The 20,832-nt window shown below is 43.7% G+C and overlaps 1 protein-coding gene across 2 annotated transcripts; it reads left to right on the top strand.

The window, feature by feature from the left end:
- The first annotated feature begins 3,958 nt into the window (after positions 1–3,958).
- Positions 3,959–20,261, top strand: WFS1 (wolframin ER transmembrane glycoprotein). Of its 2 annotated transcripts, none has more exons than XM_033159838.1 (8): positions 3,959–4,052; positions 6,894–6,989; positions 11,876–11,958; positions 12,514–12,658; positions 14,273–14,443; positions 15,388–15,471; positions 17,034–17,179; positions 17,887–20,261. In XM_033159838.1, the coding sequence occupies exons 2-8, from the start codon at positions 6,899–6,901 to the stop codon at positions 19,687–19,689; spliced, it is 2,523 nt and encodes an 840-aa protein (XP_033015729.1). In that variant the 5' UTR covers positions 3,959–4,052; positions 6,894–6,898; the 3' UTR covers positions 19,690–20,261. The 2 variants fall into 2 exon arrangements, with proteins under 2 accessions (XP_033015729.1, XP_033015731.1); XM_033159840.1 differs by having other exon boundaries at positions 3,985–4,052; positions 6,897–6,989.
- The last annotated feature ends 571 nt before the right edge of the window (positions 20,262–20,832 follow it).

Here is a 20,832-nt window from a genome sequence, read left to right as displayed (position 1 = left end):
GCAATGGTTTTCGTGCAAGGAAAGCCACTACAGTTTTAGTGTGGGCAAAAAGGGGATCACTTAACACCACTCTCCCTGTGTATTGTAGGCAATTAGCCTAAAAATTACAGCCATGGTAGAAGTGCAGACAAATAGATCCAGTACTAGGGCCCTCTAAAGTTTATTCCGGGAGGGAATAACTAAAAGTGGTTTGCTTTCAATGTAAATTCATTTTCTAGACTCTTGTGTTTACTGTCCCTTGATCCTTTGCCACACTGTGGTGTTACGCTGCTGTAGTAAGCTTACAGCCAATACTTTCACTTTTAGTAAATGCTTGTCTGCAATTTTTTTTGAATCACCGAGGTGCAAAAGAACGCTTCAGGAGTCCCTGCTTCAACTTGTACTCTCTTGTACGGTTACAGGTGGGTAGCCGTGTTGGTCTGCCATAGTCAAAACAAAATAAAAATTTCTTCCCAGTAGCACCTTAGAGAGCAACTAAGTTTGTTCTTGGTATGAGCTTTCGTGTGCAGAAGTGTGCATGCACACGAAAGCTCATACCAAGAACAAACTTAGTTGGTCTCTAAGGTGCTACTGGGAAGAAATTTTAATCTTGTACAGATTAAACTGTGCCTCTGACAAGCCAAAAAAAAAAATCCTTCGAAGAACCATGCTGTTTTGAGATTCAGGATTTAGCTGCCTTTTGTAAGGATTTAAATATACTGGTTGTTATTATTATTTGTGCCCAGAACTGTACCCATAAAGGATATATGAATTCTAGAATATGGATAGGAACTTGATAAATCTGACCAACCCTCCACTTCTCACCACAATATTTTCTTTGCCCTTTTGGTTGCGTGCCAAGGAAGTTTTGATGCCATAGCTTCTGCCTCATAGTTGCATCTTGTAAACTATCTTACACTGTTGCCTCATAGTTTTCCATTAATTGCGCAAGAGAATGTTGCATTATTGTGCTAGCACTGGGCTTTGATCTCAGTCCTATCCCACTAACTGCAGTGCAGCGGGCAGATACCTTTGTGATTCTAAGGAATAGATAACCTTTCTTGTGCTAAGTAGAAGCTCAGCCCTTTGAAAGCGGATTCATTCATTCCTGATGGCGTGACATTGCTGTGCAGTATAATTCAATAGCCTTTTAGTATGACTGAATCTGGTTCCAAGTTAATGAAGTTCTAGGAATTCATAAAGATTCAGAATTCACATCCTGTTTGCTCCATCAGATTTATTCAAGTCAAGTCAATGAGAGGCAGTGGTAGGTAGCCGTGTTGGTCTGCCGTAGTTGAAACAAAATTAAAAATTAAAAAATTCCTTCCAGTAGTACCTTAGAGACCAACTAAGTGGTGAGGTTAATGGACTTCCATTTCACATTGAGCCGCATGAAATGGAAGTCCATCAACCTCACCAGTTAGTTGGTCTCTAAGGTGCTACTGGAAGGAATCTTATCCCAAGTTAGAGGAGCAATGCTTAAAATAGTTTTGGGATGGTGCTATATGCCAGGAGAACCCCCTTGCACGTCTAAAATGGGTAAGGCCTATGCCTTGTAACTACAGATTGCTGACTTGACTATTTGACTTTATAGGAACAAAACATTTTCTGGTGCAGAAGAGAAGCAACGAGAAACCATGCTGAGCTCTGCCTGTTAAATCTTTTACTGTATTTGTATGGGATTATACGTTTCAGAACTACCAGTAACTTCTAACAAATTGCTTTATTTGTCCACTAGTGAGCTACAGTCCAAAATCAGAACAAGCAGATAGGGTCTGAGACTGCAGTTGGGTCTGAGACTGAAAAGAACCCAAGGAATTTCTCAAGTACTGATGCATTCCTGTCATTTTCTTCCACAAATTTTACACCTAGAGACAAAATATGTTTATTTATTTTTTTTAAAAAATTGTCGAGTAGCACCTTAGAGACCAACTAAGTTTGTTCTTAGTATAAGCTTATGCACACAAAAGCTTATACCAAAAACAAACTTAGTTGGTCTCTAAGGTGCTATTGGATATTTTTATTATTTTTTATATATTGCAACTGCGTCAGACCAACACGGCTACCTACCTGAATCTAACACCTAGAGACAGTTATTGTATGCCAGAAATGTGTGCTGTTTCAACTGTGAAAACTGATAATCACGCAAAAATGTTAGCCTTCACAACATCTTCCCTCAAAATTTGGCCACACTATTTTGTTAACTCATTCTGCATTATTGCAGATGTGTATTTAGCGTTGTGTTAGCGGCCCATTGTTGTAAACTATGAGTTACAGCTCATGGTTTGTTTCAAGTGAGACAGGCTGCAGGTCTGGGTTTCTGCAGGGTGCTGGGCGAAACCACAGCTTAGCACTGCAGCAAAACTGAGGAAGGAGTGGAGTGGTGGTGATTTTGGTTCTGTGCACCAACATGCTTGCTTCTACTTGCTGAGTTATGGTGTGGCTTAGCATTGCATGGAAAACTGGCTTTTCAGTGACAGTTGTGCAATTCAGATTTTTTCTTTATTATCCACCATTTTGGAAATGATTCTTCTCGCTTTAAAACGAGAAGTTGAAGCATGAATGAATAGTAAAGGTAAAGGGACCCCTGACCGTTAGGTCCAGTCACGGATGACTCTGGGGTTGCGGCGCTCATCTTGCTTTACTGGCTGAGGGACAGCTTCCGGGTCATGTGGCCAGCATGACTAAGCCGCTTCTGGAGAACCAGAGCAGCGCACGGAAACGCCGTTTACCTTCCCGCCGGAGCAGTACCTATTTATCTACTTGCACTGCGTGCTTTCCAACTGCTAGGTTGGCAGGAGCTGGGACCGAGCCACGGAAGCTCACCCCGTGACCTTCTGATCGGCAAACCCACAGAGCCACCCGTGTCCCCTGAATGAATAGTAATAGCTGCTAACCTTTGGGTTAGAAAATACTATTCTCATAGCCTTTGTTAATCAAAGTTTCACACAGAAGTCAAAGCATTGTGATGACAGTTCTGCTTTAAAAAAAAATCATTAGCATTGTGTGCCTTAGTTCCCATAAAAAAAAAATCAAATGCCCCGCATCAACACAGGATTTTGAGTGGTATTAACTAGCAACCCGGGTTTGATGTATCACTGAAATGTGCATTTTGGGGGTGCTGCAAAACATAGGGGTTGGGCTGCCAAACAACTGCAAAACTTTGGCACGGTTTGGAGTAAATGGGAGAATGCTGAATTCTGAGCGGTGTTAACTACGAACCCTGGTTTGACGTAGCAGTTACTCAGTTCAGGGGGTGCTGCAGCAGAAGGCAAGGTTTTCGCTAGAAATGCTTGCAAAGCTTTGGCGGGGGACCCCAGATGTTGGGGTTCGAAGTTAATGCAGCAGGTAAACCTCCCCGGGGCAAGAGCCTGCCGTGCGCGGCGCCCTCGCCCTCGCGCCTCCCGGCCTTCCCCGGGGTGCGCAGGCCGAGACGCGGCCGGCGAGGGGCGGGCAGGAAGCAGCTGGGCAGCGGAGCCCCTCCCGGGCCGGACGGGGAGGGGCTGCGGGGACGCGGCGACAGCTTCGCGGGGACTCGCGCCGACGCCCCGTCCGCGCCTCCAGGTGAGGCGGGTGGCCGGAGGACTCGGCTGCCCTGACGGTCCCAGGCGCTCGTCCCCGTCCCCGTCCCCACTTGGCCCTTCCCGGGCGAGGAGCGGAGAGCGCCTCGCGCGCCCCTCGCGGAAAGACTTACTCGGGAGTGAGCCCCCCGCCCCACCCGCCGGAGTTGCTTCGCAGCGAGGGCGCGCGGCCCGGCTGCCGGGAGGCGGCGGCTTTCCCCTCGGCGGGGCGGGGCGCCCTTGGCGACGAGGAGGCGACGAGGAGGCGCCTCGCCGCTTCCCCGCCTCCGTCCGGCCCCCTCGCGTGCTCTCGGGGCGCCGGGCTGGGCTCTGCTGCTGCTGCTGCTGCTCTTTGGGCGCGCTGCTCTTGGCTCCGGGAGCTGCTGCTCGCCGACCAGACGAGCGAGGGCGCGGCGGCGGCGGGCGAGGTTTCGCCGAGTCGGTCGGGGCGCCGCGCTGGGTGGAGGCCGGGCGACCCGGGGCTGCTCCGAAGAGGCGGCTCTGCTGGGCGAGGTAACTCTTTCGCGGCACCTGGTGGGGCGGGCAGCAGCGTCGAGGAAAAAAGGCTCTCCGCGTAATGTATGTCTGTTACTCAGCATATTTTGGAGCTGACTGCTGGTAGCCAGAGCTGAGCCTGGCCCTTCTCAAGCCACGCTTGGTATATTTATGAGAAGCCACATTAAAATAAATTCCTAGCGTGTCTTTTCGGGCGCCCTCCGCTCTCCATTTTCACTCCCTCCTTGGATTCTCCACTCCCAGCGCAAACCAGAAAGTTGACATTTCTTCCACCATACCCTCGCCTTTTGTGGAAACCTGTAACTCTTAGCGGGGTTGCTGTCTGAACAGACAATTGTTCCGACTTCATGTTGAACAATAACTTAAAAATTAATGTGCCTTTTCCAAAATCTTTGGCTCCAAGATGGTTAGTTCATTTTGTCATGCAAGAGCGGCGGTGGTGAGGATAAACTGAGAAGCCTTACTTTCCCTCATTTCAACCTTCCCTTTGCAGCGCCCACTTCTTGTATTGATAATTTGACCTTGTTTATAGTTCTGGAAACTCTTTGCAGTAGCTGCACTTGGGCCACAAGCAGAAAGGAAAGCTGCTAGCTGGAGCTCTTTCTCTGCGTCTCCTTTCTGCGCTCGGCTCCTGTGCGCAGTGAGCTGGCTCTGTGTTCTCCCAGAAATTCAAGAGCTTAAACCGGACAGCTGCAAAGGCAGCTTTTGTAGCTTCAGTATCAGCATGGAAAACTTTCAACAGTGTTCTCCCAGAAATTCAAGAGCTTAAACCGGACAGCTGCAAAGGCAGCTTTTGTATCTTCAGTATCAGCATGGAAAACTTTCAACAGTGTCGTTGAACTGACCTTGCAAAAACAATTCTGCTTGTAACAACCTAATGTGCGACAGATATTCTGAAACTTGCATAGGCTTCATATTTTCTGGTTTGTTATTTTATCAGGTGTTAAAATATGCTCTCTGCATTTGAGACTGGCTATCCTAGAGGAAAAACTGGCTGTCAAACGACTTATTAAGCCCCTGGGATAACCAGACTCCAGTTTTCGCCCTTAGTTATCTCTGTGGAATCTTGTAAACAAGACTCCTTCCCTCTAGTTGCCAACATGAGTAGCTAAGTGCTGGCAGGATCTGGGTGACTGAGAAGCAAGAGGGATGCTTGGGTGAATCCTGAGGTATGTGGAAGTATACAACTTTTTTTTAATCCCAAAGGGGCACCCCCACCCCAGAAAAGTCCAGTGACGACTGAGAATGCTTGTGGTCTTCAAGGGCAACAAAATGTGTCATTTCTGTTGGGCAGGGGGCAGAGAAGGGAATTGCTCATATTGAGCTCCTTAATGTATCCCGGATAGTACTATTATTGTAGTCTAGCTGGAATCCTGAGCAAGCGCACCCCTGATAGGATACTGCAGCATTTTTCTGTAGGTCCCTCTTGTGTTCCTTGGATCATCTTAATTGGCAGTAGAGGTTAGCCATTCAAAAGGATTTGGTCAAGTATTTTTTAAAGCATCAGTCTAATCAATATATAACATTGATTCTATAAGCCAATAGAAGCAATACAGTACAATCATCAGCTGGTTTGAGACTTGCAGTTAGCTAAATGCAGCAAAATGTTTCAGTTTGGAGTGCATCTTTTTGGAGTTCTTGCTCCACACCTGGTGAACATGCTCAGTCCTCATTGGCTGCTTTTGTTGCTGTTTTGTCTATGGCTAAGACAGTAGACACGTTTATGCAAGGCTCAGTTTCCCCACTGATGTTTATGGAAATTTATTTCTTCCTGGCGTTATTTTGAAATAGCTTCTCATTGTCAACCAGGCAGCTACCTCTCCAGACAACGAGATTATTATTTTTTCTACTGAATGGATATCTAAACACCGAATGATATAGCTATGTTTCTCCATGCTTGCATTTCAACTACTTCATTTCATTCCCCTCACCACCCAGTTGACAGGCTGCTTCTTCTTCTTCTTCTTCTTCTTCTTCTTCTTCTTCTTCTTCTTCTTCTATTTCAACATTCCATGCCACTGATCTGTTAAGGGGCTATTTTGGGGGTTCCTCCGTTTGGTTCCCTTTCTTTTTTTTATCCCCTGCACAAAATGGTCACTGCCTGTACTGTATTTGGTCAAGCAGCTGACAGGCATGCGAACCCTCAGAAGGAGGAGAGGGTGACTACTAATTTCCTCTTCTTGCGTGCAGATCCTTGTAAATAAATATCGGGTGGGTCAAAATCTGCGTGTGTTAGAACTTATTACACATCCTGATACGAGCAGCAGTCAACGTTATGAGCCTCTTGCTCAGTAAAAACATGTACCTTGAATGAGAGCGAACGCTTAGATGATCTGGTGTAAAATGACCCATCTTTATTGAAGGGGGGGGGGCAGTTCAGGGATCTTGTTTGAAGAAGAATTGAAGAAGTAGGGGGAAACAATTTCCAGCATGATCCTATGCATACTTCCTTGGTAAATTGGAATAGGATTGCTGCATTTCTCTATGAAATACATTTTGTATTTAGTTACAGGTAGGTAGCTGTGTTGGTCTGCCATAGTCAAAATAATAAAATAAAATAAAATAAATTCCTTCCAGTGGCACCTTAGAGACCAACTAAGTTTGTTCTTGGTATGAGCTTTCGTGCACACGAAAGCTCATACCAAGAACAAACTTAGTTGGTCTCTAAGGTGCTACTGGAAGGATTTTTTTTTGTATTTAGTTTGCTTTTCTCTCAAAAGATAAGCATTGGATCATTTCCATATGCATTACTGTTTTATTATTTTCATGATTAAAATTTTAAAAACTCCACACAGTGGCTATAAACTCTCTCCAATCTCTGTTCTTTCTAATCTGTAGCAGAAATGGATTCAAAACAAGATCCTGATTCAGGCATCCATTACACTCAGCTTGGAAGATCCCAGCTAAATGCAGCAACTGATGCTGAAGGCCAAGGTGAGGGAAACCAGAAACCTTGATCATCTTCTGGAAATTTAGTTCTTGTCTACTTAGTTCCACCTCAGTTTTCCAAACAGGCAGAAAGGGATGGTTGAGATGAACAGGACCCATGAAGTGTGAATTTGGTGGAGGCATTTTGTCAGCATAGTATACCCGTGCAGAGGCATGCATTTACATTCCTTTGAAATGGATTGTACTTGCTGTGAAATAAGGTTTTGGCACTTTCTCAAGTTGTAGTAAGATCACCCTGGCACTCCCAAGACAGGGGGAAGCCCGGGAGGAGTGTGGCCACAGCACTGCTGAGGTGGTTGGAGTATATTTGTATACTCCAGGGGCAGCTTTCCTGCTTGGAAGGAGGAAAGGCTGGTTGGGGGGCTTCCTTGCCCAGTCAAAACACCCAGAGTGCCTTGGCCAAGCAGGAGCCAGCTGGACAAACCCTGCGCCTCTTTCCTGTGGCTGCCATGTGCGCATCAGCCTCATGGTGGCCCAACCAGCATGGGGAGGGACAGGTTGACACAGGTTCGGGGTTGGCTACAAAGGCCAGTCAAAAATCTTGGACCTCATTAACATCATTGTTTCTCTTAATTATCCTCTCATAATCTAATATTTAGGTTTTTTTATCATGTTTCTTAGAATAGAAAAGTTGCTCTGAATACAGGGTGTCAAGAGAGGAAGTGGTCCCCCCCCCCCCAGAAATATTCATGCTCAGATTCCAGTCACCCAAATGTCTCTCCCTGCCCTACAGAGCAGCCTGGGTGGCATGTGGCAAGACTACTGTGGTTTGCTGGTTCAAGTCCTGCAGATTACCTTTGGGGATCAGAATCTGGTCTGGTTTTCCTAATCCAATAGCTGTGGGAAAACGTGGCAAGTGTAGACCTGATCGTCACAGTTGCTAGGAGTCTCATTAAAGCTACTCTATTCTGAGATTGCTAAAATAATTACTATTTAGCAAATGCCATTGTTTAGTAAATATTTAATTAGTCTCTTTTTTCTGGATGGCAACTGTTGAAAGCGTGGATCTTGGTCTAATCTACTCTTCAATGTCAATCAATGCAGGCTTTTGGTGTGCTTATAAAGTCTTCAGATTGTTTGGAAGTTTTGCTTGCATTGGGTCTTGCTAGAAAGTGGATAACTTAAAATTACTAAAAACGCATCTGGAGCGGCACAGAAGGGTCCTGTCAGATTCAGCCAGTAAACTAGACTGTTTGCTAGGCTTCAACCAGAGATTTGGGAAATAAAGTTAGTTGGATGTAGAGTTGCCTCCTGCCAGATGGTTTATTTGTGAAAGAAGGAAAGAGTACACCTGTACAACACAATGAAGACTGACTAGTTCCTGTATTGTTGTTGTTTACTTATATAGTGGTACCTCTAGTTACGGACTTGATCCATTTTGGGGCGCTGTTCACACCCCCAAAAGTCCATAACTAGAACACCGCTTCTGCGCATGCGCGCGGCATGATAGAGCGCTTCTGCGCATGTGTGAAGCGCGCAGAACGAAACCCGGAAGTATAAACTTCTGGGTTTGCCGCATTCGCAAGCCGCAAAGACGCAACTTGAACCTAACGTAACACGAGGTATGGCTGTATATTGATTAGGGCTGAAGATCTCCTCTCATGCTTAAAAATACTCTGTGTGTTGGATCCAGGGTGTCCCATCTGTAAACAAAATGCCATCAGTTTATGGAAGGCCCCGAGATCCAGTGGGATTCCCTGCAGGGGGAGTTGATCAAGTGATTTTTGGCACATTTCCCCTTTTCTGCCTGCCATCTCATCATGGGGTCATGAAAGGCCCCAAAAGGCCCTTACAACCCTTTGGAGCAGATTTTCTTGGGGCTGCAAGAAGACGGATGAATTGGCTTCCCTCGTCCTTCTTTCTCTGTGAGTGGAATTGTGATGAGTCCAAATCTGGATCAAACTCTATGTAAATGACTTTCATTGTTCTCTGAATAATTGGTGCCACATAAAAAGAAATTCAAATTATCCTTTGTAACATATTGTCTTTTTTATTTCATTCTTGTGAAGTGTCAAGTGATTTGCCCCCTTTGTTCCTCCACCTACATATCTTAAATGTGCTTCTTATTACTGTCACTTGTGGGCGTAGAAATGTCATCCCCATGGCACTTAGTGTGCTTGATAGCTTTTAGTTGAGGTGTGACTAACTCTCCAGTGATCACAGATGCTTGTGTAGCAATATCTCAGAATTCTTTCAGTGACTCTTGCTTCCGTGTAACACATTTAGAATGGGATTTTAGGGATGCCAAAACTCCTATGGTTACTTTCCTCCTGGCATAAACATAACAAAATCCCATTCTGTAGTGGGATGGCATGTTTGTCATTGCTGCTGAAAACTGAATATAAGATGTTAATAATACTGTGTGGATTTCTTTCTTCACTCTCAGTATTGCTGACCAGTAGATACATCTACTTTGCTTATAAGATCTTTAGTTAAGTAGCTTTCTTTTTTCACATTTTCAAAGTTACAGCAAAATCAACTGCATTTCTTGTTTAGTCTAGTAAATAGCTAATCTCTTCATCATTTTTTTTTGGGGGGGGGAACACATTTATTGCATGTGCTGACTCCTACTCTGCAAAAGATCCTTTATGTATTTGTTTGTTTGAGGGATTGCCAAAAGCAGGTGTCCTTCCCAATGGGATATGGAACCTGACAATGACACTTTTGGGGCAGTTTCCTACTTCCTGATTAGAGAGAGACCTGAAGGAGCTGAGCAGCAAAAAAAAACTTTTTTTTTTTACCCCAGTGGTGGTAAAAAGCACGGTGCCCTCCTCCTGTGTCCCTGGGAGGGGGGACTCCTATTTCTTGTTGGGAGATAGTTTGTTGGAAGAAGTGGAGCAACAACTCTCCGGGGTTTTTTTTTTGAGTTTGAGTAAGTGGCTACTCCGCTCCCTCTAAGGCAGGCATGGGCAAACTCGGCCCTCCAGATGTTTTGGGACAGTTCCCATCATCCCTGACCACTGGTCCTGTTAGCTAGGGGTCATGGGAGTTGTAGTCCCAAAACATCAGGAGGGCTGAGTTTGCCCATACCTGCTCTAAGGGTATCTCTAGATGGAGCAATGCCCTGGAGGGCCATGAAATTTCACAGTGTCCCCTGTAACAGTGGCAATGGAGCATGGCTCTCCTCCCACAGAACTGGCAGGCCCCAAAAGAATTTGAGGTAGTCCTTGGTCTACTTACTCTTGCAAATGGTGTATCTTTCAAGGGTCTTTGGGAGGGGGGGCCTGAAGGAGGTGGCAGTGGAACCTTGCACCTTCTTTATTCTGTGGTGGCCAGCCATCTGACCATGCAAGAAGGAAGCAAGTGCCCCAGCATCTCAGATCCGTGGTGTGTCTACTGTGGGCTTTAGCAGGTGCCCATCATACTAACCCTGGTGACATTCCTTTGGGTACGAGTTGCAGTGTTAAGCACAGATAATTCTAATCAGGATTTACCAAAGCTGTTTGATCAGTGTAGTTTTAAGAATGGAACGGGACTTCTTCATACGTAGCATGTGGCCTGGTCCCTCCATGTATAGCAGGATATTTATTCGGCCACAGAACTCGCTTCCAGGGGTATAACTCTGGATGAAGCTAAGAGTCTGTCCTTGTTAGATGAAATATCTACCAGTGATTTCGAAAGTTTTGATGTTAATTGCAAAGGGCTTGAGGGCCAGACTAGCCAGTGTGATAAAGGCATGTCTGCCTCCAAAAATGAAAGTTTTGTACCTACTTCCTCTGCTGTAATGCCCACTGGAAAGGGGTTTCCCTCCACTTGGTTGGCTGCTGCTGCTGGAGGCTGAGGAAACGCCCCCTTTCCAGCTGTTTCATCCCTTACTATTTTTTTTTCAAAAGCAGACTGATTTGCTTGGTAATTATATGGGCCTGTTTAGATAATCTGTTTGAAAATAACTTCTGCATATATGATAGTACTGCTTAGTTTTCCTGAAATTCTCAGAGCTGCTGCTAATAAGGGGACTAGCCATAGAACCAGGTGAGAAAAGGATGAGGACGTCTGATGGACCTGCTTCAGATTGAATTTAGAAGAACTTCATCGTCCACTAAATTGCAGGAAGGTGTATTGCTTCCAAAGAGTTAAGAAGAAATACTGCTGGCCGTTTCTTTCCTTCCAAGAACTAAGAAGGTGACCTTTGTAAAGTATGTGCTTGTTTTGAAGACTGGCCGTGCATTTGCATGAGTCAGAGCTTTTTGAAAGGCCCAGTTTCATGCTGAACGTAAACTTGTCATCCAAACAAAGATGAATTGGCTTCCAGAGGAGATGGAGGAAGAGAGAAAATGGAAATATACAAGCAGCTATGGTGGTCCTGAGACACAGTTTTTCAGCCTGTTGCACTGTTCTTACGAAAACAAACCATGGCGCTTTCTGGCCTAGAGAGGAAGTAGAAATGGTGACTCGCTGCTGTTCCAGTGTAGCAGAGCTAGTACTATATCCACAGTTCCACACCATCCGTTTAAAGCACGTAGACCACTTTAACAGTCTTGGCTTCTCCCATAGAATCCTGGGGAGATTCTTAATGGTGCTGTCCGCACAGAGCTAAAATTCACAGCACCGTTGACAAACTACAGCTCCCAGGATTCTGCATAAATCTTAAAAGTGGCACAAGAGTATTTTAAATATATGGTATGCCTGTAACCAAGTTCCGGTTTGGGGTAACTAATTTATTACTAATGTCAGGCACAGCATCATTGTTTGTAAAGACTCGTTCTTGCAGCTGGAGATTTGACTTGCATTCCTGAAACACTGAATTTCAAGCGTCAGTAAGTACATGATCTGCTCAAGCTGTGCAGGTGGCCCAGTGGTTGTAGATGGGGCCAGCCTCAATGCTCCTTTAGTAAACGCAAGTTGTTTTTTTTTTTGCCTGCCTTCTGTAGAGACTGTGATGGAGGAACCAGAGGAGCTCTTTGAAGAACTTCTGGAAAGAGCAAAAGCTGGGGAACCTAAAGCACAGACAGAGGTACTTTTTCATGGTTGTCACCTTCCTGTATAGCTCTCTTTAAATAGTGCTGGTTGCCTTTTTTTCTAATTATAGTTTAAACTCTTACGCTGTAGTTGTAACTTCATAGGATTATAAATGGCGTTGCACTGAATTTTCTGAGATTCCATTTTTACTACAGAAGCTTGCAGTTTGGAAAGATGTGAAACACAGGAGGGAAAGCATCCATTCCAGCCGTGGGGTAACACCAGTCTTCCCCCCCCCCCACTGCCCAGGTGAGGGCTGACCAGGACTTCATTCTGTCTTTGACTTAGAGCAACATATTTGCTCACTCTTAGCCAGCTGTGTTAAATCAAACACAGGAATAGATGTCAGCCAGATTCATTTTGAAAGGTATCCTTGGTTCGCTGGTACTTTTCTTTCAATTTGAAGCATGCTATGGAATATGGCTGTTCATAAGGAGAACCCTGATTTGGATGCAGAAGAGAATTGTAGGATCATAGAATTGTAGAGGAGGAAGAAACCCTATTTAATTTAAAACAAAACAAAAAAAATCTTTTTTCTATGTTTGTATAGGTGGGGAAGCATTACTTGAAGCTAGCAGAAGACCAGGATGAGGAGCTGAACAGTTGCAGTGGTGTGGAGTGGTTGATCCTTGCTGCCAAGCAGGGACGAAGGGAAGCTGTTAAACTGCTGAGGAGATGTTTAGCGGAAAGAAGAGGTATACATCCCTCCTGGTCCTTGACAACTAACATCTCCATTGTGAATTTCAAGAGACTTCTGTTGAGCTACCTCAAGGATAAGCATGTTAGAAAAATCTTATTTTATTTTATTTATTATCCTGTGTGCTATCGTTGCTAGGTGGAATCTACACACATATTTTAAAAATGCTGTGAAAATGCTTTTAAAAAAAAGTTTTGAAAAAGATATTGAATTTGCCATAGCTCACCATCGCCATCTAATGTCACATTTGTATATTGCACTTTACAACGTACTTAAAACGTTTTATTTGCAGCTGTATTGCTGAGTCCCTAGTCCCTGTTTAGCAGTCTAGCAGCTTCGTTTTGAACTTGGAGCATGTGCGTTTTCATCAAAGACAGAACACTGCAAGAATGTATTGCAGCCATCTGAGCCTGCAAATTACTAGACAAGAGTTTGAGTAACTGAGGTTATGCAGTCTCTTCAGGAAAGCCCACAGTTAGTATATTAGCCTTCGCTAACAAAAGGCAGGGACGTGGGTGGCGCTGTGGTCTAAACCACAGAGCCTAGGGCTTGCCGATCAGAAGGCCGGCGGTTCAAATCCCTGCGATGGGCTGAGCTCCCGTTTCTCGGTCCCAGCTCCTGCCCACCTAGCAGTTCGAAAGCACGTTAAAGTGCAAGTAGATAAATAGGTACTACTCTGGCGGGAAGGTAAACGACGTTTCGGTGTGCTGCTCTGGTTCGCCAGAAGTGGCTTTGTCATGCTGGTCACATGACCCGGAAGCTTTATGCCAGCTCCCTCGGCCAGTAAAGTGAGATGAGCGCTGCAACCCCAGAGTCGGACACGACTGGTCCTAATGGTCAGGGGCCCCTTTACCTTTTTAACAAAAGGCAATCCATAACATTGAAGCCACTTGATCCTTTAGCAACAGTTACAGATCCATGAGCATCCCCAAGCTATTCCTGAATAGACGAACCACCCTCCATCAGCACCCTCATGGAATGAGTTTCCAGTTTTTGGCCTTCCTCTAGTCCAGGGGAAAATGTGTGTGGCTGGTGGCTTGCTTAGCTACATTTTTCTTCTTTGTGCGCAGCCACTAACAAGGGGAAGATGAGATTCTTGTTTTCCAATAATCTGCAGTTTTGTATACACCTTTAAAGGCCAGATGAGCAGTATGCAGAGGAATACTTAGTATTTACCAACAGAAAGAAAATAATTAGGTTTTTTTTAATGGCATTAGGTTGGAAAAAGGTTGCTGGTCTTGGCTACAATGAGAACCAGAAAGTGCATGTGATTCTTGCAACTCCATTTGTTTAGCTCTCATGATCAGCCCCATGTCATGATCAGGCAAAATTCACTTCTCTACTCATCAACAAAACTCTTTTGGGTATGTAATTTATTAAGAAGAGTTTTTGTTCCAAAGGGTATGTGGAGTTTCCTACTTACTTTAGCTATTTAAGATGTGAATTTTTAGAGTCTATACGAGTAACCTAACTCTGGTTTGAAATGTGAGTTAGTTTTTACAAGCACTTTTGATAACTTTTGAAGTGACAAATTATTAACAGGTGTCAACTCTTCCCTCAGCCTAGAAGGTGGGATAATGGTACCCAATTCATTTTTTTTTCTTTACTTGAGGCATCACTTCAGAGAATGAACAAGAAGTGAAGAAATTATCATCAGAGACTGATTTAGAAAGAGCCGTGAGAAAGGCTGCATTAGTCATGTACTGGAAACTAAACCCAAAGAAGAAAAAGCAGTTGGCTGTTTCAGAACTATTAGAAAATGTTGGCCAAGTTGACAGTGAAGGTGTGTATCCAGTATAATATAAAAGATGTACTGAACATGAATAATTCTTCCAAAATTAGAGTGGTGTAATTAAACCTTTGCTGTAGGGAAAATTGCTTAAGGAAAAAATAGGTTGCAGTAATAGTCATGGGTATTATTTCATTAAAACATGCAAGTGAAAGAGCACATGAACTCCCCTGTGCTTTATGAGAATGTAAAGTGTCTGAAAACAATAGTACCTTATCTATTATGACCATAAGAAGCAGTCTTTAAACTGAGTCAGACCATGATCCATCTAGCCTAGTATTTTCGCCCCCGTCTGGCGGACTCCTCCACGTTCTCAAGAAGAGACAGGTCCTTACCAGTCCTATTTCCCAAGAACTGGAGATGCTCAGGAATCATAAGAATGAGTTGATTGATCTGTTAGGTAAATTACATAATCATTTTCATTAATTGGGATATTATTATTATTATTATTATTATTATCATCATCATCATCATCATCATTATTATTATTTAAAAAACACCTTTTATTTTTAACCCATACTCTTATAAAGCTGCAGGTAGCATGTTTAGGCACAGTATTTTATTTCTGATGGGTTACTCAGAAATAGAAAGTGGCCCTCAAAGTTTAAGTGACAGTGTTTAGTTTTTCACACTGTCTTCGCTCTCTTTGATTTCTCAAAAATGCACCTTCCTATGGCAAATAGGTTTCCATTTAAATGAGAGGCATTTTGGCTAATTAAGCAACTTTACGTTCTAATCCATTGAAAGCTGTTGATTGAATCCCTGTTGAATCAGCCTTTACATTGTTTTTTTAAAAAAAACATGGGGGCCACAGCTATTTTGAAAGAGCAGATTGCTATGCTGCACAATTGACTGATGCAGTGTGTCTATCATTTGGGTGGATTTCCCTTTCTTTGAATTTCCCCACTGATGCTGCATTAAATACCTTGAACAAACAGGTGGTGAGGAGCAGCCTGGTGGTCCAGTTCCGAAAGCTGTGCAGAAGCAAAGAAGGATGCTGGAACGGCTGGTGAGCAGCGAATGTAAGGAAGCACTTCTTCTGTTAAACTTGGATGTTTTACACAGTTCCGGCTAATTCTTTTATCAGTTATCTTGCGAGAAAGGTGTTGGCGATCATGTCCTCAGAATGTTTTCAGTTGGGCTCAGGATGCGTTTTTCTAACGGTTTCCCTCCGGTATCCTGCTGCACTGCTCCAAATTGTTTTCCTTCACATTTGAGTCTTTTCCAAAGTGGGCAAGCACACTTCCCATAAAGAGCCAGCAATGTTCACCGTGTGTGTGTGTGTGACTGACTTCGTTGGGGGAATTGGTGCACGGTCACTGAGTGACCTTTGACCATTCACACTCTCATCATAACCTTACCTTTCAGGGTTCTTATGGGGGAAACCTCAGATACTTTGCTTCTTGAAGGAAGGGCAGAAGGGAGAGGAGCCTTGTGCCCATGCATTGAGGCAGAGGATGGGCAAATAGCTTCTTTTGAGTATCTGAATTGGACTGCCACTTACCCCCTCAGGGGGTTGTATGCTGCTAAAGCAGGGAATGTCACGCTCATTGAGCAGTGCAAATTGTCCTTGTCCAGCCGTTTATGGGTTTGGCAATTGGATAATCATTGGGGCCCACCAATAGGATCTTTAAGCCCCTGGGAAAGGGCCACCTTCCCCCCATCACACACACACACTCCACCTTAAAGGGGGAGATGAACCTTTTCTCTTAGCCTTTTTTATTCCAAGTGTCAATATTTTCCACCATAACTGTTAAGTTTGGAGTTACAATTCTTTTTCTTTTTTTTCATAAAGTCAGTATTCCTAAACTTAGTTTTGTAGATTCTCCCAATTTGCCTGACAAGAAAGACATAATTACTAGTCTGAAACTTCCGTGGATTATCACTAGGATCCTAGATGTAAACAACAAGAAAAAAACAGACAAGAACTAAAAAAAAAAACCTAAGATGCCACGGTCATCCTGTTTATTCCACGGGATGTTTAAAGGGCTAGTTCATTCAAAGTTCCTGAAATCCACTTTTTAAAATAAAGGCATAGCAGTATTTTAATTATCTGTTTGGAACTTGGGAGCCATGGGCTCATCTTCATTTAGTCTGGCCATGACTGGGACTGATGGAAGCTGGAGTCCAAGATCTGGAGGACCACAGCTTCCCCATCTTTGGTTGATGAGATCAGCAGTTCAGGCCCATAGTTCAGGATTTGCGTTTACTGGTGTATGTGACTGGCTGGCTTAGGAGAGTTTCTTTTTGCTCTTCATTCTTCAATCACCATGATAATTCTGAATATTTTCTAGAATTTTATTTCCTCCACAGGTCCCTGTGGCAGTCATACAGTTGAATAGGCTTAAAGTTGCATAGTTAAGGATTGGCTCCAACATTATAATCTTGAACTCATGACTTAAATGGGAGAGTCAAAAGGAAGAGAGTTTTGCCACGTTGAAAATGTTGGTATCGGAACCAACTTTAAATCTAGTCTTGTTAGTTTATATGTGTTGTCACTGCTTAATAATCCATCATTAACCATTTTCTCTCAAGAAGAATAAAAAAATGTTTTAGTAATGCATTTCGTGTTTACAACTTTCAGCTAAGAATTATATTGCCTTGGATGACTTTGTGGAAATTACCAAAAAGTACGCAAAAGGCATCATCCCAACCAACCTTCTGGTGCAGGATGACGATGACGATGAGCTGGCAGGAAAGAGTCCAGAAGACCTTCCTCTTCGACTCAAGGTGCAGTTTTGTTTCAGAATAAGTGAGGAGGGCCGAGGTTCTGAAGTGTGAGAAGTGAACGTAGCCTCATTTTTTCCTTTCCTTTCCTTTCAGTTGCTGTGTGTGTGTATCCTTCCCCATTCACAACTCTCATTGCAGGATACTTACTGTAAGAGGCTTTAGCAGGTCCATTTCCACACTCTTCATTCTGTGTCTCATCTGTTTTCGGCTATAGACTTGATTGTTAAACTCATATAATCTGCCTGACCTCTGGTTTCTTTACACACTTTCTTTTCCCCTATATAGACTCTCTACCTCCTGGTCCTTGTCAGGCATTTGGGGGTTGGGTTTTTAAAATTCTTTTAATTTGCAAGCCTCTGTATATGTGGGGAGCCCCTCTTCCCCAGTGTGTAGAACCCAGGTTGTCCCTGCAAAAATATATATTTTCAAAAGGCCTCATTTCCCTTCCATCTCATATGTCCTTGGATCACCCGAGTTCACCATTTCAATGGGATGAAATGGTGACAGGTTTTGTGATGTCTGTGGGCACTAGTTGAGAGCCCAACACAATGGCTATCACAATCAGCTTGTTCATTAAAAAGAAGAAGAAGGAACTTCTGAAGCAGCCAATCAGGTTTGGCTTGATTGTCCATTCTGTCCAGGGGACGTGGGGTGATACGTGATGCTACAGTTGTTGTGTAAACTGCATTTTCTTTCTTTCTTTCCAGGTGATAAAGTTTCCACTTCATGCCATTATGGAAATCAAAGAGCACCTTATAGATATTGCATCTAAAGCAGGAATGCATTGGCTGTCCACTATTATCCCAACACACCACATCAATGCTCTCATATTCTTCTTCATCATCAGTAACCTGACCATTGACTTCTTTGCATTTTTTATCCCACTAGTTATCTTCTATCTGTCCTTCATTTCCATGGTGATTTGCACCCTGAAAGTCTTCCAAGATAGCAAAGCTTGGGAAAACTTCCGCACCCTCACTGACTTGCTCCTTCGCTTTGAACCCAACCTGGATGTCGAGGAAGCAGAAGTGAATTTTGGCTGGAACCACTTAGAGCCCTACCTGTACTTCCTCCTCTCGGTGTTCTTTGTCATTTTCTCCTTCCCTGTAGCTAGTAAGGACTGGATACCCTGCTCAGAGTTGGCCACTATCTCTGTTTTCTTCATGGTGACAAGTTACATGAGTTTGGGCACAAGTGCTGAGCCCTACACACGAAGAGCGTTACTCACGGAGGTCACAGCGGGTTCCCTCTCCTTATTGCCGGTTGTACCTGTTCATTTGGGCCACTTGAAGCTATTGGGGAAAACCTTTTACAGCATTCCTGTTGGCCACTTCTTTGTCCTGAATGTGAGCCTTCCTTGCCTTTTGTTTTTGTATTTGTTTTACCTCTTCTTCAGAATGGCACAGATGAGGAATTTTAAAGGCACCTATTGCTACCTGGTTCCTTATTTAGTGTGTTTCATGTGGTGTGAACTCTCAGTGGTTATCCTGCAAGAGTCCTCTGGCATTGGGCTAATTCGTGCCTCCGTTGGTTACTTCCTTTTCCTCTTTGCTCTTCCCGTTCTCATGGTAGGCATTGCACTGATGTGCCTCGTCCACTTCATAAAATGGTTCATAACATTTGGGCTCGTGAAGATTGTGGTAACTCTTCTGTTATGTGCTATTCCATTGCTTTTCCGAAGGTGGACAAAGGCCAGCATCTCTGTGGTTGATATTGTGAAATCCCTAACAAAGAGTTCTATAGTTAAGCTTATTTTGGTGTGGATTACTGCCATAGTGTTGTTCTGTTGGTTTTATGTGTACCGCTCAGAGGGGATGAAGGTGTACAACTCCACCTTGACGTGGAATCAGTATGGGTTTTTGTGTGGTCCCCGGGCTTGGAAGGAAACCAACATGGCGCGCACCCAAATCTTGTGTAGTCACCTGGAGGGCCACAGAGTGACTTGGACGGGAAGGTTCAAGTACGTGCGAGTTACTGACATCGACAATAGTGCAGAATCGGCAGTAAACATGCTTCCTTTTTTTATTGGTGACTGGTTGAGGTGCTTGTACGGTGAAACATATCCAGCCTGTGACCCCCAAAATGTAACCCTGGAAGAGGAGGAACTCTGTCGTCTAAAGTATCTGACGAAACACGACTGCCACATGAAAAGGTTTGACCGCTATAAATTTGAAATAACGGTAGGCATGCCTTTCAATGGAAGCAAGGTTATGGAAGAGGACGATGTAACCAAAGATATTGTGCTGAAGGCAAGCAACGAGTTTAAGAAAGTGTTGCTGAACTTGAGGCAAGGAAGTGTCATTGAGTTTAGTACCATCCTGGAAGGCCGTCTTGGCAGCAAATGGCCTGTGTTTGAGCTGAAAGCCATTTCTTGCTTAAATTGCATGTCTAAGCTTTCTCCTGCAGGAAGGCATGTGAAACTAGAGCATGACTGGCGAAGCACCGTCCAGAAAGCTCTCAGATTTGCCTTTGATTTTTTCTTCTCCCCATTTTTGTCAGTTGCATGCTGAATTATAATTGTCATATCTGCGCAACCAAAGATTTGGCTTAAAAACAGTTATAAAAATGTTTCAAAGGAATGAAATTAGTTTTGAGTACAATGCACAATGCCATCTTAGTAATTTCTGTGCTGGACATGTCTATATGTGAAAAACATTATTTGCCTATTAAAAGCATGAACAGTGTTTCCTACAAGAGCTGATTTTTAACATCAGTCAGAGATATTAAAAGCACTTTATTTAGATAATTCACTCTTCCACTCTTCTGTACTTAAAGCTGACTTCATGGGTGACAACTGTCTAGTGCCACTTATGCATTGATTCATACAAAATTATTAACTGCGCTATGCGATAGAAATTATGTATTCGGTGTTGGAGAATCACTCATCAGTTTTGCTGAAAGTATTATTTGAACAGAACAGAAAAGGAAAGGAAAGGTTTTGTTAAAGTACTTGAGTGATCATAGTGGAAAGTCTGAATGGCTCATGTGTCGGAATCTGCACTGGAGGTGGAAATGGACATCTGGCTTATGGTCTGTATATATGAATACAAACACAAAATTAAACAAGGATTCAAAATCTGCATTATAAAGACCTGTAGTCTTATTTGAGTGCGCTTTTGTCTCACACACCTACCATTCTAGATTTTACACCACTTATTGCTTAATATGCACAGTATCCCAGACTATGTTCAATAATGGACTACTATATAGGTCTGCACCCCTCCCTCCTTATTGCCTTCAAGTATGAACTAATGGGTGCTTCCCTCCTGCTCTGTGCGAACTTCGTGAATATGCCAAAAAGAAATCCACAATTAGAGGGCAACTCCACAGATTTGGATAGCAGTGTGGCCGCACCCAGCATTTTAAATTGTCCTTCAAGAAATACGGCACCCATCCTTTACTCAAAACCATTTCTGCTGCCACTTTCCAAGTGAAGGATTGGGGAGGGAGGTTTCGTTCAGCTGGTGGGGACAAATGAGAGGAAGCTGGTGGAGAGCATAATCTACTAAATTTGGAAGTGTCTTGCGTGTACAGATATTCAGTATGTGAGTGCAACTTCTCTGTTGCTCACATACTTCTGAATAGAATAGGGTTGATCTTGTTGTTGTTAAATGTACATTTCAGGTGCTTTGAGAACAGTAATTGAATCAAAG

The sequence above is a fragment of the Lacerta agilis genome, chromosome 9 (assembly GCF_009819535.1).
Source record: "Lacerta agilis isolate rLacAgi1 chromosome 9, rLacAgi1.pri, whole genome shotgun sequence".
Lineage (NCBI taxonomy): Eukaryota > Metazoa > Chordata > Lepidosauria > Squamata > Lacertidae > Lacerta > Lacerta agilis.
Note: the sequence above shows the minus strand (reverse complement) of the source record. Positions and strands in the feature narration are given on the sequence as shown.